The 27,342-nt window shown below is 35.6% G+C and overlaps 1 protein-coding gene across 6 annotated transcripts in view; it reads right to left on the bottom strand.

The window, feature by feature from the left end:
• CWC27 (CWC27 spliceosome associated cyclophilin) overlaps nt 1-27,342 on the bottom strand; it is a 252,485-nt gene that overhangs the window by 215,163 nt on the left and 9,980 nt on the right. For 5 of the 6 annotated variants that reach the window (XR_008618067.1, XR_008618066.1, XM_024120848.3 and 2 more), the window contains exons 2-7: nt 20,742-20,838; nt 11,591-11,703; nt 9,243-9,386; nt 7,108-7,206; nt 6,395-6,498; nt 4,633-4,702 (exon numbers count right to left, since the gene is read on the bottom strand). Coding sequence is in view for 4 of the 6 variants with exons in the window: in XM_024120848.3 (XP_023976616.1) it covers nt 4,633-4,702; nt 6,395-6,498; nt 7,108-7,206; nt 9,243-9,386; nt 11,591-11,703; nt 20,742-20,838 (627 nt within the window). In the remaining 2 variants the exon portion in view is untranslated. The remainder of the gene's footprint in view (nt 1-4,632; nt 4,703-6,394; nt 6,499-7,107; nt 7,207-9,242; nt 9,387-11,590; nt 11,704-20,741; nt 20,839-27,342) is intronic. The other variant, XM_028492936.2, reaches the window with a different exon arrangement.

Raw genomic sequence — 27,342 nt, 5'->3', positions numbered from 1 at the left:
TAGGCCAAAGATTCTGCATGGTGTTTCAAGACCCACTCACATGTGGAGAGTGGACTGTTGGCAGGTCACGATGTACAGATATACACTCATGCTCTCCAAGGCTGCTCAAGCTACTATTCAGGACCCTGTGGGAGTGCTCAGGAAGGGCAATGCACCCACAGTGCTGTGCTTATGGCTTCCTCCCTCAGGATGCTGAACTGGTGAAGTTTCTCACTAGCCCTCTAGACTACTTGAGTATGAGGGCAGCAGCTTCTGCGTGATAATCATGATCATACTAGTGACTGATATTCTTTAGCTCTCTGAGAATAAAATACAATTTATAGCATAGAGTATACAGTTTAAGACATTTGACTTTTGAAACCATTTTTCGATTGTATGACGTATCAAAATAAGGACTATCTGTAGCCTTATTTCACAACTGTAAATGGTACATATTATTGCCATGTTACAAAGGAAAATGGAGACTCAGAGAGATTAAGTTATTCAAAGTCGCAGACTATCTATAGAAAGTGAAGTGCCAATATGAGTTTGTATGTTCCCAAATCCATGCTATTTCTACTGCAACACACTGCCACTCAAAGATGACACAAAGTTTACCATGAAGGAGCTCACAGCCTAGGACCCTACGAAATTAATAAGGCAGAAAGAAAAGGGTATAATGTTTGAATACTATACAACAAGAACACAGTCTTACATTTTTTGTGTAATAAAGCAAAAAGAATGTTTTTAAAAGCAAAATATAAGTATCACAAGAAAGGTAGATGTTAGATCAGAAAAAGAAAAGATTAAGAAAAACTGGAAAAGACATTTAGAAAAGATAGTATTCTAGGTGTTGAAAATAAATATGACTTTGACATTCAGAAATGGGATAGAACACTTCAGACAGGGGAAAGAACATGAACGAAGACACACAAAAAGGAAAATACAAGCATATATGTAGAACAGCAAATATTTCAGATCTGTTAACACAGTGTTTCCTACATTTCCCAGATAAGATTTCCAGTGAATTCATTAAAAGTACAGATTCTCAGGTTTCTCCCTCGGAGATTTTGATTCAGTAGGTCTGAGATGGGGTCTAGGAATTTAATTTTTTTTTAAAGTACTACAAGTGATTTTTTTTATTACTAAGGAAGTTTAAGAAGCATTAGACTAAAGGACAGAGTTGGCAAAGCAGAGTCATGAAAGAAGAAGCTTGAAATAATAGGCCAAGGAATTTGGCCTTATTTCTTTAGTCAACAGAAAGCAACTATAACATCTTAATCAGGCTTCAGGAAGACTATTCTGATAGTAATGAGTGGAAGGGAAAGAAGAGAAGGGAGATAGGCAACCAGTCTGTAGACTAGGGCTGCAGCCCAGGCTAGAGATGATAAAGCCTGGAACAAGGGTAATAGTAAAATAAATTAAAAAGAAAAAACAGATTTGAGATACGCCACGTAAGAAAAATTGGCAGAACAGTTCAACTAACTGGTTGTGCAAGGAAAAAAATAAGAAAAACGTCAACTAAATCTAAAATTCTTCTTTAGGGGGCACTGATACCAGGGAATTAGAAAGAGAAGCCACAGAACAGGGAGAAGTTTGGGAAGAAAAGATAATGAATTAAGCCTTGGCTAGGGCTTGGGTAACAAGTGAGATATTTAAATATAGAGATGTCTAGTAGGCAGCTGGAGAAAAGAAAAGTAAGTCAGCCTAGAGATAAAGATTTGAGTCTGAAACAAACATTTGATAATTTTATCACAGAGCGCCCTCAATTAAAAAGTCAGACAAGAGAAATGTGATGACACCACACTAGAGTTATCCTACTTATTTGATAATGAACTGTGGGTTGCAATTTTCTTGGCAAAGAGGAAAGAATTTACTTGGTCTTTCTACTGTTTAAAGTGTTTTACAGGTTTAAGAGCAAACATAAAAAGCAAGCTAGAACTATCTATGGTGGTATCTTTCACATTTCAACCTTGTAGCAAACACAAATTGATTTTGGAGTATCTAGTTCACTATAATTCACAGAAGTTAAACATTATATTTTTTTCTTTTTTTATTTTGTGCAAAAAGTAAGCAGCAGGAGGAAGATATGCTTTAAACATTTAAGACATGCTGTTGCTACCAATAGAAAAAATTCAAACTAATTTCCTAGTAGAGTCAATCTCAAAGTAATTGTGCACAAAAGTTATTTTAGGCCAGAAATTTAATTCAACAAAAGACTGACAGAAAATTCCTTTTGCCTACACTTGCTCTACAAGGCTGCTAAACTTGGTACTATCCAAGACCCTACGGAAGTTAGGGAAGGGCAGTGGGCCGACTGCACTGAGCTGCCCCCCACCCCAGAATGCTGTGCTACCAGTGAAATTTCTTGCCAGCCTTTTAGAAGGAGGCAGCTTTTGCAGCATTCAAAATCACATTAGACACTTTAATAGCTATAGAAACCTAAGGTCAAAATTCTGATTCCATGACCTCCTAATTACACAGTTTTAGGCAAGCAACTTAACATCTCAGTATTGATTTCGTCATTTACAAAACAGGAATAATAACATCGATGTCACATGGTTGTTATAGAGATTACATAAAATAAATACTTAGCACAGATAAGAAAAAAAATCATTACAATGCAGTATAACAAGTGTTTGATGGCTCAGCCTGGGTGAAAGTTGTCTTGGGGAGGGAGGTAGAGGTAGTGAGGAGTTAATAATGGAGGTAAATTTTAAAAGGAAAAATAGAAATTAGCCAAATAAAGGTGAGCACACACTGCAAGCAAAAGAAAAAAAGGGGTGGGGGGGGGGACACTGGGGAAGGCATGGATATGCAAGGAAACTTGACATTTTCACAAAACATCAGTGAAAGGGAATCCTCGCTATTCCCAGATCTAACATTCATGATTTTTTCCATTTACAAATATACCTGCAGGATCATGACATACAGTGAATCTTTCATTTTGATTAGGGACAAATTTGAATCATGAATAATGTAAGACTAGTATACTGACGATGACTTCTGAGATACCAGGGTGACAGAGTGATTGGTGATGTTGATAAGGAATAGGAAAAGGTTTTCATGTAAAGATGAATTTAATTTTGATATCTAAAATAGAGATGTTTCCTAAAGGCAACTCGGAATGAGGAATAAGAGCCCAGAAGAAATATTTGGCCTTGTCTCCTAGAGTTCAGAATGTTAGTATACATGTGGTAACTGAATCCATGGTAACAAACAGATCAATCAAGGACACTGAAGACAGCAAAAAAAAAAAAAGACTAAATATTTCTTATACAGGTCCATTTTCATTCAGTTTTAATGCAAGGGGTATAAATAGAGTGCTTACTATATGCCCAATATTAGCCTACCAAAACCAGGCTCAATGATGAGGGAAGCACATGGATAAAGAAGTAAAGACAAGGATAAAAATAATGTGCTTTTAAGTCGATGCTATTATAAGTGTCCGTAAGAAATAGGTGACTACATCAAGCAAGTAAGGTAGTACTAGGTTACAGAGTTTGAATTACATACTACAGTAAAGACTTTGAATCTTATCCTTTAGGTCTCAGTGTTCACTAATTTTTAAGAAAGAAAGACATATGAAAATTTGGGGGAGTAAAAACCCTTGAAGACGATTTTCTTGGGGCATATTTGTCAGAATCACTGCTTTAAACAATGGTGGGGCACTGTAGGTGTTTCAGCAATAAGTACTGTGATGAAAGTGATATTGAGGAAAACCATACTTAAAGGCCTATGGCAAGCATTGGTGGGATAAAGGACAGGAGGCAATGTATAATCCTGAGACACGGATTTTATAGTGAGACAGATGTAGATTCAACTCCCAGCTCTAGCTACTTATTAGTCATGTGACTTTGAGCAAATTACAACCTATTAATACCTTAACTTATTCATAGGTAAAATGGGAATGATAATTCCTATCTTAAAGAGCTGTGACGAGAATTAATGAAACAATTAAATACATATAAATGATACTAAAATGAATATAAGAGCTTTGGTCTGTCACTGTTTATTACAGTAATGATAATTACTAAATCATCTAGCAATCCAATTAAACCAAGCATAATTAAAATCTGAATCACAAAATTAAATCATTCTTTAACTCTAGTTGTAACTGATTTCTAAAAATGCCAGATTAAAAAAAAAAAAAACTGGGCTTCCCTGGTGGCGCAGTGGTTGAGAATCTGCCTGCCAATGCAAGGGACATGGGTTCGAGCCCTGGTCTGGGAAGATCCCGCATGCCGCTGAGCAACTGGGCCCGTGAGCCACAACTACTGAGCCTGCGCGTCTGGAGCCCATGCTCCACGACGAGAGGCCACGATAGTGAGAGGCCCGCGCGTCGCGATGAAGAGTGGCCCCGACTCGCCGCAACTAGAGAAAGCCCTCGCACAGAAACGAAGACCCAACACAGCCAAAAATAAATAAATAAATAAATGAATTTTAAAAAAAACAAAACTATCTCAAACAATCTCAGAAGTTGCAAATATTATGGACCACAAATCATTTTATGAATTGGTTCAATGAACACTTACTGAATGTGTACCACGTAAAACATGCTGTGCTATGTATAGCAGGAGATTAAAAAATGAGTGAGGTATAGACCCTAATCTCTTTTATAATTCAGAACAAAGGGCAAATTAAGAGTTTTACCTGACTAACTCGATTTACTTCCTCCTCTTCTTCCTCAGCTTCCTCTCCAAATGAAAGTAAACTAAAATTTCTGATCAGAAATAAAGAAAAAAAAGGAAAAAAGAATTAAAGAAACAAAATTTAGGAAGAAAAAGTTAAACAAAACTTATAAATATCCTACTTTCAAAGCAATAGAACCATTAACTACACTGAGTCAAGCATGACAGAAATAATTAAAGCTTTTTATATTTACCAAAACTGGTGAGCAAAATGGGGATTTCTAAAAAACTAATAAACATATAGCTCTGAGAGTACTACAAATGGGAAGCAATTTATCTAGTGTCTGCCAAAACAATCTTAATATTTTAAAATTAATAAGTTAAACAAACTTGTCAAAAAAAGCAATAAATTTAGCTAACCAAATGGTACATGGGAAGAAAAATCAAGTTTGTCTTTTTTGAGCCTTCAAATTAATATATCACAAGGAAGATAAATAATAAGTTATTAAAACTCTCCTTTCAAACACTAGAAAAATAAAAGATCTGGCCACAAAGAGGAATTTCATTTCAAAACTTAGATATAATCAATAACTACCACATCATCCCTATTATATTTGCTATGAATTAAAAACAAAAACAAAAATATCCAACTTTTGGGCTTGTTGTCAAGATAAATCACAGTTATGGAATAGTATATCTGAATATAGTGACAGTGACCTTTCACCCAGAAATAAATTAGTTAAAATAAATAATTTAAAATAAAAGGAAATCAAATATAAAGCTGTATAAGAAGTTATTTTGCCACAAGGTATCAACTGCTTATTAAAGTGTCTGGCTCATTTTTGACAGTTTAATAACAGCAACTTAACTTACTTACATTGTAGGATATCAAGAAAAGAAATGAATATATATTGAATACCTACACTATTGGGTGTTTTCAAATTCCCCTTCTCATTTAATCTTCATTATAACCAGGTGTTGTATTATAAATCTCCATTTTATGAGATGGAGAAACTGAAGCTCAGAAAGATTAATAAACTTTGCTTCTTATAACTGGGGTAGGCAGTATTATACTTAAAATTGTCTGACTCTAACACTTATAAGTACAATAAAATCCCTAATATGACGCTACAGTTCAGTAAAAGAGTAAGTTGAAATCCAGCTCTCTAATATCTATTTTAATAAAATAGACAAAATTAATAATGTAAAGAATATTGTTCACAAATTACTGAAATTTATTAAAAGAAGAAATTTCTATTTTTAGAAAACTATCCTTAGGAAATAATCCAGAATGCAGAAACAGCTTTATGTTTAAATATATTTATAATAAGATTATTTTAATGGCACCAAAAAATAAGAGTGAAAAGTTAAATAATGTAACCATGTGGTCATTATATCCTTCATACTTTACTTTCCAAGTTCTTTATCCTGAGCATATATTAATGGAAAAACAAGTAAAAAAAAAAAATTTTCTCAATAACTCATTTACATAAATAAGTCTTGTAGTGATCATAAATATTTACCTACTTTTTAACACAGATTTCATATGGACATCTCAGACAATACTTATTTACCTTACGTTTTTAAAGTTATATACTGTATTTGAATATAAGAAATGTACATTTAGAAAAACACACACACAATATAATTTAGATAGTACCTCTTGGTCCAAACTGACCTCCCCCTCACTACTAAACAATTGTTACTAAAGGAAATAAAGTGAACTAAATGAATCAGTGTTGCTTTTCAAGCTGAGGAGAAAATCCTTCTACTCTGATTATTACTTTGTGCCTCTGGGTTTCAATTTCTTTACTTCCTCCTCTGGTTTCTCTTTTTTTGGCTTTTTTATTTCTCTTGGAATGATGTCATCAAAAGGATTAAACAAAACCTATGGAAAGAAATATTTTGAAAACATGATTCAATTTTATAAAATTTCACAAAAACTTAAAACCAATATTTAATTATGTTGCCATAGTGTCTATAATTTTTCCTGACATAACCACTACAAGCATAATGATATATACTTCCACTTACATGGCCTCACTGGATTCTTCCAGTAATCCAATATGGTATTAAGTAAAAGGTATTTTATCCCTATTTTACAAAAGGGGAAAATACTCAAGAAAACATAATACATAGTAAGAGAGACAAACTCAGGTATTTTGACTCCAAATCAAATGCTCTAAGGTCCTTGCTTCCTCAATGAAGAATCACTCTTAAATTACCTAAGATATCACTTCACTGGGCTAAATAAACCTAATTCATCCAGCTTTCCATTATGAGTCGAGTATTACACTCATTGGATTACCAGCTAAAGTTTCATCTTTGAATTCGAAATCTTCAATTAAAAACATTCTTAATCAGAAACTGTGACTAAATTACAGAGATAAAATCTAAGTAGTGATGTTAATTTCATCTGATAATTTAACAATACAAATAATCAATTTCTCTTAAGTGATAATTTAAGTAATGTATCGCATAATAATCATGCTCCTACCTCACAACTTTTTATTTTGTGTGGATTACGTGGTCTTTCTTCATCATCAATGTCTACTTCTGTCAGTCGCAGCATGTTATATACTGTATCCCCTGTAACCTATCAAATAAAAAAGAAAATTTAATTGAAAAATATTAAATTCATTCTTTGAAATAAGGGAGGGCTTTTGAAAATATTTTTTAAATAATTGAAAGGGAATTTCATATTGTTATATAAGAGTATATGCATTAAATAGTGTAAAAAAGCAACATCATCCTAAGGGGAAAAGGCATTGATGAAGCTTAATCCCTCAGTAAGATTTTTGAGAAATTTCCAATATATACTTAATGTCAGTTTTTATTAAAAATATAATGCCAAATAACCTCCTTCTGAATGACTACTTTTTGTTCAAACATTATAAACAAATTTACACTTTAGAATAGGGTAGATCAAGCAAATAACAATAACAATGTGGTAAGTGCTCTGCAGACATTATTAAAGGCATTCTCCAAAGAGATAAAGTTGATTGTTTTTAGAGGTCGGCCCGTGTCTGCTAGAGTGGGCCAAATACATATTTCAGGGAATCCTATACAGAACATCCAATGATTCCACTTTTGGTTTGTTTTACTTTTAGTAAGGATACGAAAGAGTAATATAACCCAGACAACTTCTAAGCCCTGGAAGTTATATCAAATAAAAGAGAAACGGAATTTTAAAAAAAGACATTATCTCATTTAATCCTCAAAACATCCTAAAAGTAGGTACTATCATTATCTTGCTTTTCCAGGTAAGAAAATTGCGGTTCAAAGAAGTTATACAGCCGACAGTGACGGCCATTCTGACTTGTAACCACTATGCTATACTTTGTCTCTAATGTGTAAGTTATATAACATCAATTGTAAACAATGGTGCATAATGGCAACATAAATCTCATTTTATTATATACTTATTTTTTGTAAATAATAGGAAGGAAAATCTGTGAACATCAGACAGCCTGTGTTGGAGTGGCTCAAATGTGCCGATGCATATTTCTTAATCCACGTTGTTAAGTATTAAGCAACAATACTGTATTGCATGTTTTTGGCATAACTCCTCTTATTCAACATTTCTCAAAAGTTCTAAAATAATACCAGTTTTCCAGTTGTGCTGAGTGTGTTCTTTGCCTTTTCATCGTTTGTCTAGCATAGGGGGAAACCATTCTTACTGAACCAGCAGAGGGAGCTGATGCACTAGTGATGGCTAACATGCCTAAGACTTCAACTATCTGGGAAAATATTGGAATATTTATGAAAAGGGAGAAGCATGAGAAAAAAAAAATCTTCAGAATCCCTTTTAAAGAAAACCATTGAAAATTCTATGGAAATGCTAATCTCTGATATGATGTTAAATGTAAGCAGGATTAAATAGGTATTGTTCAAAGTAATATTTCAGGTAAAAAGTTTTAATGTTGGGACTTCCCTGGTGGCGCAGTGGTTAAGAATCCACTTGCCAATGCAGGAGACACGGGTTCGATCCCGGGTCCAGGAAGATCCCACGTGCCGCGGAGCAACTAAGCCTATGTGCCCCAACTACTGAGCCTGTGCTCTAGAACCCGCGAGCCACAACTACTGAAGCCCGCGCGCCTAGAGCCCGTGCTCCACAACAAGAGAAGCCACCGCAATGAGCAGCCCGCACACTGCAACGAAGAGTAGCCCCTGCTCGCCGCAACTAGAGAAAGCCCAGGCGCAGCAGCGAAGACCCAAAGCAGCCAAAAATAAATAAATCAATAAATTTATTTTTTTAAAAAAAGTTTTAACGTTAACACAAGTTCCACTTTAAACTGAAGGGAATTCATCATTAACAAAATAAACTTTAAACTACTAAATGTTATTACCTAGGTGTCTTTCTAAAAATGTTAAAACAGTATCAGCTGAGTGACATAATAGTTAATAATACCATTAATACAATTTTAGAAAACAGAAAAGTTAAAACCAATGACTTGTTTGAAAAACACACACAAAAATTCAGGTGGTTCCTCATAGTTTATTATAACAGGAATATACAGTATTCCATCATTTTTAGAAATAATAAATATCCTAGGGAATATTTTTATGAAGGCAGCTCTTAGATGAGTTGATTATATATATCATAGAAGCCTAAGATAACTGGACACGAACCTTTCCAAAGATGGTGTGCTTATTGTTAAGTTCATCTGCTCGACCCAGTGTAAAGAAAAACTGACTGCCATTATCATGAGGACCAGCATTTGCCATGGCAACCAGTCCTCTCCGATTAAAACGCAACCGTGAGTGGAATTCATCCTGAAGCATTAAAAAAAAAAGATTTAGTGAATGTCCTCAGTTATAAGGCCCTTCATATTTCAGCTAACAAGCAAGGTCCCATACAACTTCTAACCAAAAATGCTGAAGTTTTATTTAACTGATTTTCACATATAATCAAATCCAATATCTATGGTTCCTTCAATTCTATTAAACTTCACTAGCCTTTAGTATCTTCTAACTATACTCAGCCACAAATTCAGCCTATTTTGTGGAAAGCTTACTACTTACACAGAGGAAGAGTACTCAAGGGGAATGGATTTCTGAGTCATTTCCCTATTCTTCTCATCCCTCAAAGCCATCTAAACTTTTAGAACCTTCTATTTTTTTTCTCCAGGATAGCTACTTTTGAATCATTACAGAGTCTTCAACTATTCCCTTCCTGACCCCATTGTAAATGTCATGAAACTGTTTTCTTCTTATTTTTTAATTCAAGGAATCTAGTATGATTATGTTATGTGCTTCACTGTGTTTTTTAAAGTCCTAAGTTGAATCCTCTCTGAACTGGCACTGGTCCCATGCGACAGTTTTCAAAAGAGCAGGAGCAAGCCATTCTAAGGTGGTTCTCTTGCTAGGGTTAGGGTTACCTAACATATACATTAGTCTCTTAGTTAACAGAAGACCTGATACTAGACTCATTTATAATATAGCCATGTTATGTAATCAATGTTTTTCAGAAAGGAAGTTCTGTTTCCTTAATAAATTCGTCTCAAGGGATTTGAACTCAAAGGATCATAACTCTGGATACTGTATTAAAAATGACCTAATTGAAAAACTTACCAAGATATCTGTATTACTTAAATATAATAAGCAAAAATCTCCATTTAGAAAGGAATTGTCACAAAGAGCTATTCTGTTAAACCAAATAATAGAATAAAAGAATGCTTCCTACCATATGGAGGCTCTAAAATACTGAGATATCTCAATTTTGTAAAATATAAAATAGTCTAATAGTGACATTTGAGACTCTTTTATAACCATTTCACATGCTCTAAGGCCACTATCATATGAAAATTAAAACAAACAGTTCAAGTATTTTTCTCAAGAATCATACAGTAACCCAGTATAAAATTAAAGGAAATTCCAGACACTCTATCTTATTAGCATAAATTTGAAGTTTTAAAAAATTCACATATTTTAAGAGCTATTGATGCTTACTCATTAAAAGAACATAATATTGATACCATCAGATTAATAAATAACCCAGCTTTTAGCTTTTACTTGAACCCACTGCTATCCATTACATCTTAATTATGACATTAACTCTTTTTCTCTTTTCAGATCTATTTAACAAAGCACTGACCTATTCTTGATTAAAACCCACACCTCTTCTAACTTTTATGTTGCTTCTTCCTTCTGTTTCCCCTTGTGATTTCTTGTTACAGCATGCATTTTGTGCTACAAAGGTCTATTGAGTACAATTTAAAATGAATTCTGCTATGGACTGAATTGTGTCCTCTCATAGTTCATATGTTGAAGCGCTAACCTACAATGTGACTGTACTAGAGATAGGGCCCATAAGAAGATGAAAAAGGTTAAATGACTTCACAAGAGTGAAGTCCTAATCCAGTAGGGCTGGTGCCCTTATTAGAAGAGGAAAAAACACCAGAACGTTCTCTCTCCACCATGTGAAGACACAGCAAGAAGGCAGCCATTTGTAAGCCAGGAAGAGAAGCTTCACAGAACTGTATGCCAGCACCTTGATCTTGGACTTCCTAGCCTCCAGAACTGTGAGAAATAAATTCCTATTGTTTAAACCACCCAGTCAGAGGTATTTTGTTATAGCAGTTCAAGCAGATTAATATAAATTCTATACAGTGTTAAATAAAATGTTTTAAAATAGGATGGCATATGCAATGTTCTAGAAATGTTTTACATATACAAAGTTGCCGATATCAGATACAGTCAGATATCGGGAAATATGTTACATAGTCTTGTTTTGACTCACATTTTCCTCACTACAACTTTAGCTCCATCTGAATTTAATCTAGCATAAAACTATGACAAGACAACTTAGAAAGAATGCTTGATGGGGTAAGTGCTGCTCTTATTCTGTATAATCCTAAATATATGATAGACCCGATTTTGTGCACTAATGTAAAATACATTTTCTTCTGTGGGGCACAATCATTTCTGATTAAGCAATCCAAACTGACTTGAAAATAGATTAATAGATTCAGTCTCACCTTGAATGGGGCTCCATAGATAGACTCTCCACCAGTCCCTGTACCAGTAGGATCTCCCCCTTGGACTATAAAACCAGGTACAACTCTATGAAATATGGTGTTGTCATAATATGCTGGAAGAAAATAAAAAGAATTTATCATTCTCTTTCTGATTTTTCATTGTTAGTGCAAAGAACTGCAACAGATTTCTGTATGTTAACCTTGTATCCTGCTACCTTGCTGAAATTGTTTATCAGTTTTAATATTTTTTGTGTGGTGTCTTTAAGTTTTCTACATAGAGTATCATGTCATCTTCATATAATGACAATTTTACCTCTTCCCTTCCAATTTGGATACCTTCTATTGCTTTTCTTGTCTGACTGCTATGGCTAGGACTTTCAATACTATGTTGAATAGAAGTGGTGAGAGTGGGCATCCTTGTCTGGTTCCAGATTTTAGCAAGAAAGCTTCCAGTTTTTCACCACTGAGTATTATGTTGGCTGTGGGTTTGTCATAAATAGCTTTTATTATGGTGAGATATGTTCACTTCATACCCACTTTGGTGAGAGTTTTTATCATGAACGGATGCTGAATTTTATCAAATGCTTTTTCTGCATTTATTGAGATGATCATGTGGTTTTTGTTTTTTCTTTTGTTGACAAAACAATCCCTTTTAAAATCACATAGGGCTTCCCTGGTGGCGCAGTGGTTGAGAGTCCGCCTGCCGATGCAGGGGACGCGGGTTCGTGCCCCGGTCCAGGAAGATCCCACATGCTGCGGAGCGGCTGGGCCCCTGAGCCATGGCCGGTGAGCCTGCGCCTCCAGAGCCTGTGCTCCGCAGTGGGAGAGGCCACAACAGTGAGAGGCCCGCGTACCACAAAAAATAAAATAAAATAAAATAAAATCACATAAAATCACATAAAAAAATAAAATAAAATATGTAGGAATAAACCTGACCAAGGAGGTGAAAGACCTATATGCTGAGAACTATGAAACATTGATAAAGGAAATTGAAAATGATTCAAAGAAATGGAAAGATATCCCATGCTCTTAGACTGGAACAATTAATATTGTTAAAATGGCCATACTACCCAAAGCAATCTACAGATTTAATGTGATCCCTATAAATTACCTATGACATTTTTCATGGAACTAGATCTAATAATCCTAAAATTTATATGGAACCACAAAAGACCCAGAATTGCCAAGCAATCCTGAGGAAAAAGAACAAAGCTGGAGGCATAACTCTCCAAGACTTCAGACAATACTACAAAACCACAGCAATCAAAACAGTGTGGTATTGGCCCAAAAACAGACATATGGATCAATAGAAAGGAATAGAGGGCACACACCTATGGTCAATTGATCTTCAACAAAGGAGGCAAAAATACACAATGGAGAAAAGACAGTCTCTTCAACGAGTGGTATTGGGAAAGTTGGACATCTGCATGTAAATCAATGAACTTAGAACACTCCCTCACACCATACACAAATACAAACTCAAAATGGTTTAAAGACTTAAATGGAAGACATGACACCATAAGACTCCTAGAAGAGAACATAAGCAAAACATTCTCTGACATAAATCATAGCAATGCTTTCTTAGGTCAGTCTCCCAAAACAAAAGAAATAAAAGCAAAAGTAAACAAATGGGACCTAATCAAACTTATAAGCTTTTGCACAGCAAAGAAAACCATATACAAAGTGAAAAGACAATCTACAGAATGGGAGAAAATATTTGCAAAACATGAGACCGACAGGGATTAATTTCAAAAATATACAAACAGCTCAATATGAACAAACAAACAACCCAATCAAAAATGGGCAGAAGATGTAAATAGACATTTCTCCAAAGAATACATACAGATGGCTAACAGGCACATAAAAAGTTGCTCAACATCACTAATAATTAGAGAAGTGCAAATCAAAACTATAATGAGGTATCACCTCACACCAGTCAGAACGGCCATCATGAAAAAGTCTACAAATAATAAATGCTGGAGAGATGTGGAAGAAAGGGAATCCTCCTACACTGTTGGTGGGAATGTAAATTGGTGCAGCCACTATGGAGAACAGTATGGAGGTTCCTTAAAATAACTTAAAATAGAGTTACCATATGATCCAGCAATCCCACTCCTGGGCATATATCCAGAAAAGATAAAAACTCAAATTTGAAAAGATACATGCACCCCATTGTTCATACGGCATTATTTACAATAGCCAAGACATGGAAGCAACCTAAGTGTCCATCAACAGCTAACGGATAAAGAAGATGTGGTATACATATATATATATTACTCAGCCATAAAAAGGAATGAAATAATGCAATTGGCAGCAACATGAATGGACTAGAGATTATCATATAAAGTGAAGTAAGTCAGAGAAAGACAACTATCATATGATATCACTTATATGTGGAATCTAAAAAATGATACAAATGAACTTAATTACAAAACAGAAAGAGACCCACAGACATAGAAAACATAGAAAACAAACTTATGGTTACCAAAGGGGAAAGGGGTAGGGAGGGATAAAACAGGAGTTTGGGATTATCAGATACACACTACTATATATATAAAATAGATAAACAACAAGGACCAAGGTATAGCACAGAAAACTATATCTTGCAATAACCTATAATGGAAAAACATCTGAGAAAGAATATCTATCTACCTATATCTATATCTATATATATCTTAATCATTTTGTTGTACACCTGAAACTAATACAACATTTAAATCAACCATACTTTAATAAAAGAAAAATTTATCAATGTCTAAAACTAAGTGTATCTATAGTTATCAGAGTAAATACAACTAGTCACAAGATTTTTTCCCCCAGAACGTTAAATAGGCTCCTAAACCAAAATCTTTTCTTCCTTATTATAAAATATCTACTCAAAACAGAACAATTCCTATAGAAACCATGGTAGTGGTTGTTTCGTATCTACTTTCAGGATTCTCTTAAACTCTGGATTACAGTTTTCAAAATAAAAATTGGAGAGTTTTGGTATAGATCTGTGGTTCTCAACTGGGGGAAGGGAGAGCAGCAATTTTCTCCCTAGGGGACACTTGTCAATGTCTAGAAATATTTGGTTTTCACACATGGGAGATGTTACTGGCATCTAGTAGGTAGAGGCCAGGGATACTGGTAAACATCCTACAAAGCACAGGAAGCCCCTACAACAAAGAATTACTGGCTCAAAATGTCAACAGTGCTGGAGATTGAGAAACCCTCATAGAAATAAATACCTTATTTCCTCATTCTTCCTCTTCTCCCCATAGAAAATTAACTTATACAAACAACAAACAAACCCAAAATATATCAAAATTACTCACTGATTACAGGTCTAGCACCATCAATGCACCCTCCTCAAGAAATTTTCAATAAATAAAACAATCAACACAATACATGAGTCCAATTAGACTCTCAGTAAGTTTGCTAAATGAAGAAAATTACTTATATTTACATATAAATATATTAATTGGAAGCTATAAACATACAAGAGAGATCATATATGATCTCCTCATTGGTTGAGTTGGATTCAGTTATTGAGCATAGTCATAATTTAATCACATCCTGAGGAATGCAAAGCAAAGAGATGGAAAGAGCATAGTTCACTAAAGTCTTTACTGAGCTGCAGAACTTCTGGACACCAGATTTCTTATCAAAGAGGATGATAAATGTCTTCATTAATTAAATAATTTTGAGTTGAGTCTTCTATTACTTGAAACTGAACCAACCCAACTCATTCAATGACAGATACTTCTCAAGTGCCTACCATGGGCCAGACACTGTAATGATACAATTACTGACATAATTCATAAAACACCAATTACATGAGTACTTTGTGATACTTTATTAGTCAAAACATGACTATGGTTTATCATAATTCATGAAGTACTATAATACTGTGGCTTGCAGGCACCCTCATAATTATTTACATTTGCAAGCTATAACTGGAAATAAAATCCACATTTTAAAAAATGTAATCTGTAATCTAACAACTGTATCCAGTTCATAGGATGGACTGGAAGAAGTAGAAAGGAAGATTAATTGATTTTTTTCAATCGCTTCTCCCAGTGAAGAGCTGTTAGGCAATATTCACAAGAACTCCACAGTACAGACAAGTTCTCCTTGGTTACAAACCAGAAACTGTAAAAATCAAGAAGTCTACAAGTATTTCTCCTGTATCCCTAAGTAACCATTTACTCTGATTAAAAATGTATATAGCAGTCAGGAATTCTGAGCCTTGCCTCTTGTTAGCTGCGCAAGCTTAAACTCAATTTTCTTTCTTTCTTTTTTTTTCTCATTTTTTCCTCTCTCTTTTTTAAAATTGAGATATAATTGACACAAAACATTACCCTAGTTTCAGATGTACAACACAGTGATTCAATATTTGTATATATTGTGAAATGTTCACGGACAATAAAACAAGTTAACATCCATCACCATACATAGTTACAAAATTATTTTTCTTGTGATGAGAACTTTTAAGATCTACTGTCTTAGCAACTTGCAAATATGCAATACAGTATTGTTAACTACAGTGATCATACTGCACATGTAATTTTCTCATTATAAAACTAATAATATAAATTAAGTCACAGTGGTGTTCTGAAGATTAAATAAGATAATGTGGAGGCAACCTATAAATTTTCAAGGTCAAAACAAATGTGAGGTCAGACTTTAATATTTTCACTTAAATTCTACAAATCCATACTCAAATTTGAATATAATACTTACCTGAGTCTGTATCAAAAAATAAAAACAATCCTTTATGCCCATAATATGCAATCAATAGTTTTTTTATTATTTTTTTTAAATTTTATTTTATTTATTTTTTTATACAGCAGGTTATTAGTCATCCATTTTATACACATCAGTGTATACATGTCATTCCCAATCTCCCAATTCATCACACTACCACCACCACCTGCCACTGCTTTCCCCTGCTTGGTGTCCATACGTTTGTTCTGTACATCTGTGTCTCAATTTCTGCCCTGCAAACGGGTTCATCTGTACCATTTGTCTAGGTTCCACATATATGCATTAATATGCGATATTTGTTTTCCTCTTTCTGACTTACTTCACTATGACAGTCTCTGTGACAGATTCATCCACATCTCTACAAATGACCCAATTTGTTCCTTTTTATGGCCGAGTAATATTCCATTGTATATATGTACCACATCTTCTTTACCCATTCCTCTGTCGATGTATCATTCCCATAAGTATTTTGAAGAGGTTTTATTATCTCATTATGTGTGTTCATAATATCCTCCTGAATTTTCTCCACTATTGAAAAAAAAGAAATTTACATGTATCTCAAATAGGAAATGAAGTTTCTATTCGGATGCCGTGAGTCTGCTATTGGTCATTATGTTTTTTATTTCTGGCTGTACAATGTATGGGTATCATGATATATGTTGACTAATTATATTTCTGCCCAAGTATTAAACACACAGGAATTTATATTTGCATTTTAAAATCATGTATATCTGGTTCTTCTTCTAGAATTTTGTGTGTAATTTTGTAAATATTATCATTAATAACTTTTAATTTAAATCTCCTTTGTGAGCTCTCTATTTTAGCCTCTTGGGTCTTTTTAAACAAACATTTTAGTTTTGTAAGATATTTCTTTAAACCTTACTATATACTTACGTTTGTAACTTCTAAAAAATTATTAAAACTCTTGTTAAAGGAGGACAGGGATAAAAGATAACTGATGAAGCACGGACATTCAGGAGACAGGGCTGAGGTAAAATTTAACAAGAGTTAATAGTCACATAAAGTATAAAAATTTTGATTTTATCTACTTCTCTTTCTGCTCCCCACTTTGTTTTTCAGACCTAAAATTCTACTCCTCCCTCATTTTTCAGAGGAACTAACAAAATTTTCAAAGATAACAAGCTTCCTTTTCCTTCTCTTCTTTTTTAACCTAATTTTTAAACTTATAATTTTTTAAAATTTTCACTCATTTAAAAATGTTTACCTAACTATCCTACAAAGACCTGAAATCCAAGATTAAGTCTGTGTAACTGTAAATGTTTTGTTTTCATAAAAACTAAAAACTCCCCCCAGACACAGAAAGACAAATACTGTATGTTCCCACTTATATGTGGAATCTAAAAAAGTTCAACTCATAGAAACAGAGAGTAGAATGGTGGTTGCCACAGGCTGGAGGTGATGGGGGCAATGGGAAGATGCTGGTAAAAAAGATACAAATTTTCAATTACAAGATGAATAAATTCTGGGGATCCAATGCACAGCATGGTGATTTTAGTTAATAATACTGTATTGTATGCTAGAAATTTGTACATCTCATGTTCTCACCACATACACTCACACAAAAAGGTAACTATGTGAGGTGGCAGATATGTTACTTAACTTGATTGTGGTAATCATTTCACAACGTATACATATATTAAGTCATCACATTGTGCACCTTTAAAAAAAATCATGTTGTATAATCTAAATATATACAATTTTTGTCAATCATACCTCAGTAAAGCTGGAAAAAAAATACTACGAATTTCCCTTTAACTGCGAACACCATTTTAGTTGAGAGCCATATCTGAGGCTGTGCTCCCACTTGCTCATTTTTATTCATTTGCTTTTTAATTTTGGAAATCATGTCCTTTTTTTAAAATATTGATATGACCATTACAAGATCTAGAAATATCATCACTTGCTTAAATCATATAATCAGAGAATTAAAATGAGGTTCTCTGAATTAAATTTTTAAAACCTTGACTTTATTCATTTAGGAGCTTTATTTAAATTAGTTTTCTCAGGCTTTTTGTTAGCCTTTGCAATAATAATTCTATTTCTCACCTATTCAATTAAAAGAATTGCTCTAGTTATTTTTTCTTATTATTTTCCTATTCTTTCTTTCTTATTGTATTCTCATAAATAGGGAAATAATTTTTTAATGTTGTAATTAAGTTTCATCATCACCTAACTTAAGAACCTTATTTCTTCTTTCATTGTTATATTATACCCAGATGTTTTCTGTTTCTTCCATTCACCTGGTCATGGATTATAATTTAACATTTATTCTTTCTAATGTTTTTGTACTTTCACGCTTCTGTAAAATTTGAGCTTTTGATTCTTCAAAACTTCTTTCCAGAAACAAGTCTGACTTTTCAGTGTCTACTGTGTTTCTCGGCTCTGTTGACAGTTATTTGAGGCTTCTCTGACTGAACTACCTGTCTGATTCAATTTCCTTCCTGCCTGCCATAGCAATTATTAATAATGGTCTTTACAGATGTCTTCGTTTCTCTTTTTCTTTTTTGTCAGCTCGATTTTTTTTTTGTTTTGGAGAGGCGGTTGTTTTTGTTTTGGTCTGGGTGGTTTTATTCCTTAAATCTTCCCCTGGTAATTTTCTGTTTGTTTAGTTTTCTATTTGGAGAACTCTCACTGTACCCTACTACTGGTTATTTTGTATTCTCTTTCACATCTTGCTTTTGACTCAAAGTGCTGTTTTCTGATACCTTGAACTTCATTACTCAAATCTAAGAGTTACTAGTGACATTGATAATACCATCACTGAAAGCTGGCTGGAAGGCTTTATGGAGAAAGTAGAATTTTGAATAGACATTAAAAAGTGGTGGAATTCCCTGGTGGTCCAGTGGTCAGGACTCAAGTGCTTTCACTGCTGGGGCCCCGGGTTCAGTCCCTGGTGGGGGAACTAAGATCCTACAAACCAGACCGCGTAGCCAAAAAAAAAAAAAAAAAAAAAGTGACTTAAATAGAAAAAGAAGGGAAGAGAAAGTATTCCAAAAAGGCAAGGGAGGATATGAGAAGATTCAGGATATGAAGGAGGTGTGAGTGGAAATGGGAAAGAACTGCTCAGGAAATAAAGATAATAGTCAACTGAAACCATGTGGTTATATGCAATGAAAAATAAAGTTGGAAAGCTAGGAAGCTAAACTGCCTGAGGATTCAAATACCAGATGAATAAATGTGAGGGTAAAGAGATCAAAGATGAGAAAATGCAAGACCAGGTAAAAGGCAATTACAGGGGCTTCCCTGGTGGCGCAATGGCTGAGAGTCCGCCTGCTGATGCAGGGGACACGGGTTTGTGCCCAGGTTCGGGAGGATCCCACGTGCCGCGGAGCGGCTGGGCCCGTGAGCCATGGCCGCTGGGCCTGCACGTCCGGAGCCTGCGCTCCGCAATGGGAGAGGCCACAACAGTGAGAGGCCCGCATACCGAAAAAAAAAAAAAAAGGCGATTACAATCACATCGGTGACAGTCAAGGCAGTCTGGGGAAGAAACTGGTAAATTTGGTTTTTATCAGTTTAGTTGTAGCTGACAGTAGAAGATTTGAGTAGAAAAGTCCACTAGGCAATTAGATATGTAAATTAGAGCTCAAAAGAGGAGAAATGGCTGGAATTCTATATTTGACAGTCACTTGGTTGGAAGTAACAATTGAAGAGTAAAGACAATAGAGAACTAAAGGCAATCTTAGGGAATACCCATATTTAGAGGATGAAAGAAAGAAGTGAAAACAGCCAAGGAGACCAAAAAAGATCAAAGTATTATTTGCTGAGATAAATATCTCTGTTAAAGACGTAAAGATTTTAAAAAAAAAAAGATATAGAGATTTACTGGGGGGAAGGATTTTTATCTCCTCTCTCCATTTCCTGACACACAGCTCAAGGTGGTATCATTTATATCAACTCCCAGCATCCATTACCACTATTTAACACCAGTCTTCAATGTTATGGAAAAATACACTGCAGTTTATTTTATTTTATTTTTATTTATTTATTTTTGGCTGCACCATGTGGCATGTGAGATCTTAGTTCCCTGACCAGGGCTTGAACCCATGCCTCCTGCAGTGGAGGCACAGAGTCTTAACCACTGGACCACCAGGGAAGTCCCTGCAGTTTATTTTTTATTTTTAAAATTTTTTTTATTTTTTGCGGTACGCGGGCCTCTCACCGTTGCGGAGCACAGGCTCCGGACGCACAGGCTCAGTGGCCATGGCTCACGGGCCCAGCTGCTCCGTGGCATGTGGGATCTTCCCGGACTGGGGCACAAACCCGTGTCCTCTGCATCGGCAGGCAGACTCTCAACCACTGCACCACCAGGGAAGCCCCCTGCAGTTTATTTTTAAATTAACAAAATTTCTCCTACAGAATAAAATTCAAGAATTATGATTACCTTCCAAACAAAGCTGAATGAAATTTCTGCAAGCTTTAGGAGCTTCTTTTGACCACAACTCTATGTCAATATCTCCAGCTGTAGTTTTCAATAAAACCTGTAGAAAGCATACAAAATCACTATGTTAATTATCATTTTGCTTAATGATGAGTTGATTGGCTGCTCAAATTACTCACTACTGAATTTTCAATTTTAAAATAAAAATTAGAAACTTTGCTTGGTTTTTGTTATACTCAAAAAATTTCAAATATTTGTACAAGTCACTGTACATTTATACCTTTCAAATACCATTTTCAGAAATAATTTCGGCTTTAAGAAAAAAATAGCATATATGTTTCTGAATCACAGAAAAAAACCTCATTCATTTAAAAATCAGTAATATAAACTTGTTTTAATTTAAAACGTGTTCTACAGCATTTCTTCCAATAAAATTGGTATAGCAAATTAAGAAATTAAAGAACAATCCCATGAAATTACAGCATGTAGGACAATTTTACAATTACCTTTCAACATATAAACACTCTACTTTTTCATTCAAAATCACGCCATTCCTAATTTACAAAGGAACATTCTTAATCTAATTCTGGTTTGTATATTACTAAAATGGTGTGTCTTAAAATTACCGTCTACGGTGAATGGAATTCTTTGATAGCCTTCTTTCCATAGCTCATGAAGGCAGTTACTCCTTGGTGCAACCAGCCATCTTGCAACAACCCAAATCCCTACTGAGCCCACAGGAGGAGACAGCTTATAACAATCTTATTAATAACCACAAATAACCAAAAAGAACGGAAAGCTAAATTTGAACACTGTGGCACAGCTGGAATGCAACTTCTCTAGTATCACTCCCCCTACACACCAACCCCACAGTGTGCCAGAGTAGATCAGTGTCAATCTGTGATCGATGGTCAATGATATATGACCATCACCATCACTTCTGCTATAATTGCCTTTCAGTTTCTGTTTCAGAAGCTCAAAATAATTGCCATAATTTATGTAACATTGATGAATTTATTTTATCTTTTTGGGTTTTTACTGGCTACGTAGTTCTCTTACAATTGTGCTCCATGGGGGTGGAAGAGGTGAAAATATCTATACTGTGGTAGCTTTTAAAATGGTTCTTAACGCTTAAAGAAATATAAAAGAACTAAAAATGCAAATGTGCATAATTTTCTCAATCCATTACACTTCCTCTACAAAAAGAAGGGAACATTTGTTGAGTGCCTTCCATGTGTTAGCTTCTGTGCCAATTTACATATCCTACCTCATTTAATCCTCACCTACAAGATAGGTATCATTACTCCTATTATACTTATGAAGAAACAGAGACTCAGATAAAGTAAATTTATCCAGGGTCTCATGTTGAACAATTTAAGCCAAAGGCTGTCTGCTGCAAAGCCCATGCCTTTTCTATTTCACTGTACTGCCTCCACAAAGTTCACCATAAATTCCACACTATACTAGAAAAATAGTCCATCAAGCTCTAGGGCCCTGCCACATGTCGCAAAATAAATCCCCAAGTTACTCTGGTCACAACTGATTTGAGTAGAGAAAAGTGCCTAAGTCAAAAGCATTCATATATTGGTTGGACATGAGCAAGGCCTTCTAACTTGGCTTGGCATGAAACAATGCCCAAAAGAGAGTCTCCATATTGAATGGTGACACACCAATCCAAGTGGATTCTCATTCTCCTGGAAAATATACATGTGGAATACAAAATGAGAGGCTGAGTAACTCCCTCTACCTCAGATTGTACTATCTAAAACAACACTGTGTAACACGTTTTGATTTTCCACGAGGCCTGATATACATCCCAATCTTAGAAGTACAGTATACATAACAAATGTCCTTCCTACCTCATTATCCCCTTGTATACTCGAAATAAAGTTCTAATATTAAAGAGAACCCAGACATGTTTCCATATTTCCTATCCCCTGGCAACCACTAATCTACTCTCTGTCTCTACAGATTTGCCTATTGAACATTTCATATTCAGGCATACCTCTGAGATGTTGCAGGTTTGGTTCCAGACCATTACAGTGAAGTGAATATTGCAATAAAGTGAGTCACATAAAGTTTTTGGTTTCTCAGTGCATATAGAAGTTATGTTTACTCTATATTGTAGTCTATTAAGTATGCAACGGCATTATGTCTAAAAAAACAATGTGCAAACCTTAATTTTAAAATACTTTATTACCAAAAACTGCCAATCCTCATGTGAGCCTTTAGCAAGTCATAATCTTTTCCCTGGTGGAGGTTTTAAAATATTGCAAGAATTACCAAAATGTGACACAGAGACACAAAGTGAACAAATGTTATTGGAAAAATGATGCCAAGAGACTTGCTCTTGTATGTATAAGTGAATCACTTTGCTGTATACCTGAAACTAACAAAACGTTGTAAATCAACAATACTTCAATTAAAAAAAAAAACTGAACAACCAATGGATCATTGAAGAAATCAAAGGAGAAATTAAAAAATACCTAGGGACAGAAATACCACACACCAAACCTTATGGGATGCAACAAAAGTGGAAGCAACCTAAATATCCATCGACAGAGGAATGGATAAAGAAGATTTGGTACATATATACAATGGAATATTACTCAGCCATAAAAAGGAATGAAATAGTGCCATTTGCAGAGACATGGGTGGACCTAGAGATTGTCACACAGAGTGAAGAAAGTCAGAAAGAGAAAAACAAGTATCGTATAATATTGCTTACATGTGGAATCTAGAAAAATGGTAGAGATGAATGTATTTGCAAAGCAGAAATAGAGTCACAGATGTAAAGAAAAAACTTATGGTCACCAAGGTGGGGAGGAGTGGGTGGGATGAATTGGGAGACTGGGATTGACATATATACACTACTATGTATAAAACAGATAACTAATGAGAACCTACTGTATAGCACAGGGAACTCTACTCAATGCTCTGTGGTGACCTAAATGGGAAGGAAATCTAAAAAAGAGTGGATATATGTATATGTATAACTGATTCACTTTGCTGCACAGCAGAAACTAACACAACATTGTAAAGCAACTATACTCCAATAAAAATTAATTTAAAATAAAAGAAATATCACACACCAAACCTTATGGGATGCAACAAAAGTGTTTCTAAGAAAGAAGGTCATAGCAATACAGGCCAATCTCAAGAAACAAGAAAATCTAAAACAATCTAACTTTACACGTAAATGAACTAGAAAAAGAAGAACAAATGAAGCCCAAAGTTAGTAGAAGGAAATAATAAAGATCAAACTGTAATAAATGAAATAGAGACTAAAAAAAAATAGAAAAGATCAATAAAACTAAGAACTAGTTCTTTGAAAAGATAAACAAAACTGACAAACCTTTAGCCACACTCACGAAGAAAAAAAAGAGAGGACTCCAATAAATAAAATCAGAAATGCAAGAGAAGTTACAACTGATACCACTCAAACACAAAGGAGCAAAGAGACACTCTGAAAAATTATATGCCAACAAATTGGACCACCTAGAAAAAACAAATAAATTCCTAGAAACATACAATCTCCCAAGACTGAATCATGACAAAATAGAAAATCTGAAGACACCAATTACTAGTAAGGAGATTGAATCAGTAATCAAAAACTCCCAACAAACAAAAGTACAGGACTAGATGGCTTCACTGATGAATTCTACCAAGAAAAATTTAATACCTATCCATCTCAAACTCATTTTACAAAGCCAGCATTACCCTGATAACAAAACCAAAGACGGCACAAAAAAAGAAAATTACAGGCCAATATCCCTGACAAACATATATGCAAAAATTCTCAATAAAATATTAGCAAATCAAATGCAACAATACATTAAAAGGATCACACAGGATGATCAAGTGGGATTTATCCCAGGAATGCAACAGTGGCTCAACATCCACAAATCAACCAATGTATTACACCACATTAACAAAATGAAAGATAAAAATCATATGATCATCTCAATAGATGCAGAAAAAGCATTTAACAAAATTCAACGTACATTTATGATAAAACTCTCAACCATCCCAGGAATGCAACAGTGGCTCAACATCCACAAATCAACCAATGTATTACACCACATTAACAAAATGAAAGATAAAAATCATATGATCATCTCAATAGATGCAGAAAAAGCTTTGGAAAAAATTCAACATCCATTTATGATAAAAAGTTTCAACAAAGTGGGTATAGAAGGAATGTACTTCAATGTGATTAATGTAATATATGACAAACCCACAGCTAGTATCATACTCAATGCTGGAAAGCTAAAAGCTTTTCCTCTAAGATCAGGGATGGGACAAGGGTGCCCACTCTACCCACTTTTATTCAACACAGTACCAGTATTCCTAGCCACAGCAATTAGGCAGGACAAAGAAATAAAAGGCATCACAATTGGAAAGGAAGAAGTAAACTGTCACTATTTGCAGGTGACATGATACTGTATAGAAAACCCTAGAGACTCCAGCAAAAAACTGTTAGAACTAAAAAATGAATTCAGTTAAATTTCAGGACACAAAATTAGTATACAAAAATCTACTGAATTTTTATACAGTAATAATAAACTATCAGAATGAGAAATCAGGAAAGAATCACATTTACAACTGCACCAAAAAAAAAAAAAACCCCAAAAACAAAAAACCTAGGAATAAATTTAACCAAGGAGGCAAACGATCTTTAAAATATAAGACACAGATGAAAATATGACAGAGATGAAAAAAGTGAAAAAGACACAAAATAAGTGGAAAGATATTTTGTGCTCATGGATTGAAAGAATATTGTTAAAATGCTCATACTACCCAAAACAATCGATAGATTCAGTGCAAACCCTATCAAAATTCCAACGGCATTTTTCACAGAACCAGAACAAATAATCCTAAACTTTGTATGGAACCACAAAAGACCCCAAATGGTCAAAGCAATCTTGAGAAAGAATAACAAAGCCAGAGGTACCATGCTGCCCGATTTCAAACTATATTACAAAGCTACAGTAATCAAAACAGTATGGTATTGGTATAAAAAGACACATAGATCAATGCAACAGATTAGAAAGCTCAGAAATAAACCCACACATACACAGTTAATTAATTTACAACTAAGGAGGCAAGAATACACAATGGGGACAGGATAATCTCTTCAATAAACTATGCTGGGAAAGTTGGACAGATGCAAGTAAAAGAGTGAAACTGGACCACTATCTTACACCATATATAAAAATAAACCCCTTCGCGGGCGGAGACTGTGGGTGGCGGAGGGGGAAAGCTTTGGAGCCGCGGAGGAGAGCACAGTAACAGCATGCAGAGGGCAAAGCGGAGAGGTTCCCGCAGAGGATCGGTGCCGACCGGCACTCACCAGCCTGAGAGGCTTGTCTGCTCCCCTGCCGGGGCGGGCGAGGGTGGGAAGCAGAGGCTCGGGCTTCGGTCAGAAGCCAGGGAGAGGACTGGGGTTGGCGGTGTGAACACAGCCTGAAGGGGCTAGTGCACCACGGCTAGTCGGGAGGGAGTCCGGGAAAAGTCTGGAGCTGCTGAAGAGGAGAGAGACATTTTCTTCCCTCTTTGCTTCCTGGGGCGCGAGGAAAGGGGATTAAATGCACCGCTTAAAGGAGCTCCAGAGACAGGCGTGGAGCTGCCGAAGAGACAAGAGACTTTTTTCTTGCCTCTTTGTTTCCTGGTGCAAGAGGAGAGGGGATTAAGCATGCCGCGTAAAGGAGCTCCAGAAACGGGCGCGAGCCACGGCTGTTGGTGCAGACACCAGAGACAGGCGTGGGACGCTAGGGCTGCTGCTGCCGCCTCCAAGAAGCCTGTGTGCGAGCACAGGTCACTCACCACACCTCCCCTCCCGGGAGCCTGTGCAGCCCGCCACTGCCAGGGTCCCGGGATCCAGGGACAGCTTCCCCGGGAGAGCGCGCGGCGCGCCTCAGGCTGGTGCAGCGTCACGGGGGCCTCTGCCGCCGCGGGCTCGCCCCGCATCCGTGACCTTCCCTCCCCCCAGCCTGAGTGAGCCAGAGCCCCCGAATCAGCTGCTCCTTTAACCCCGTCCTGTCTGAGCGAAGAGTAGACGTCCTCGGACGACCAACGCGCAGAGGCAGGGCCAAGTCCAAAGCTGAACACCAGGAGCTGTGCGAACAAAGAGGAGAGGGGGAGGTCTCTCCCAGCAGCCTCAGAAGCAGCAGATTAAAGCTCCACAATCAGCTTGAAATGCCCTGCATCTGTGGAATACCTGAAGAGACAGCGAATCATCCCAAGTTGAGGAGGTGGACTTTGGGAGCAAGATATATTATTATTTTCCCCTTTTTCTCTTTATGTGAGTGTATATGTGTGCGCTGCTGTGTGAGATTTGTCTGCATAGCTTTGCTTTCACCATTTGTCCTAGGGTTCTGACCATCCTGTTTTGTTTTTTTTAACTAAAATTTTTCTTCTTAATAATTGTTTTTTATTTTAATAACTTTATTTTATCCTACTTTATCTTCTTTATTTCTTCCTTTCTTCCCTCCTTTCTTTCTTTCTTGTCTTCCTTCCTTTCTTCCTCCCTTCCTTCCTTCCTTTCTCCCTTCCTCCCTCCCTTCCTTCCTTTCTCCCTTCCTCCCTCCCTTCCTTCCTCCCT

The sequence above is a fragment of the Physeter macrocephalus genome, chromosome 8, assembly GCF_002837175.3.
Source record: "Physeter macrocephalus isolate SW-GA chromosome 8, ASM283717v5, whole genome shotgun sequence".
In the NCBI taxonomy this organism is placed as follows: Eukaryota; Metazoa; Chordata; class Mammalia; order Artiodactyla; family Physeteridae; genus Physeter; species Physeter macrocephalus.
This window is presented reverse-complemented; position numbering and strand designations above follow the sequence as displayed.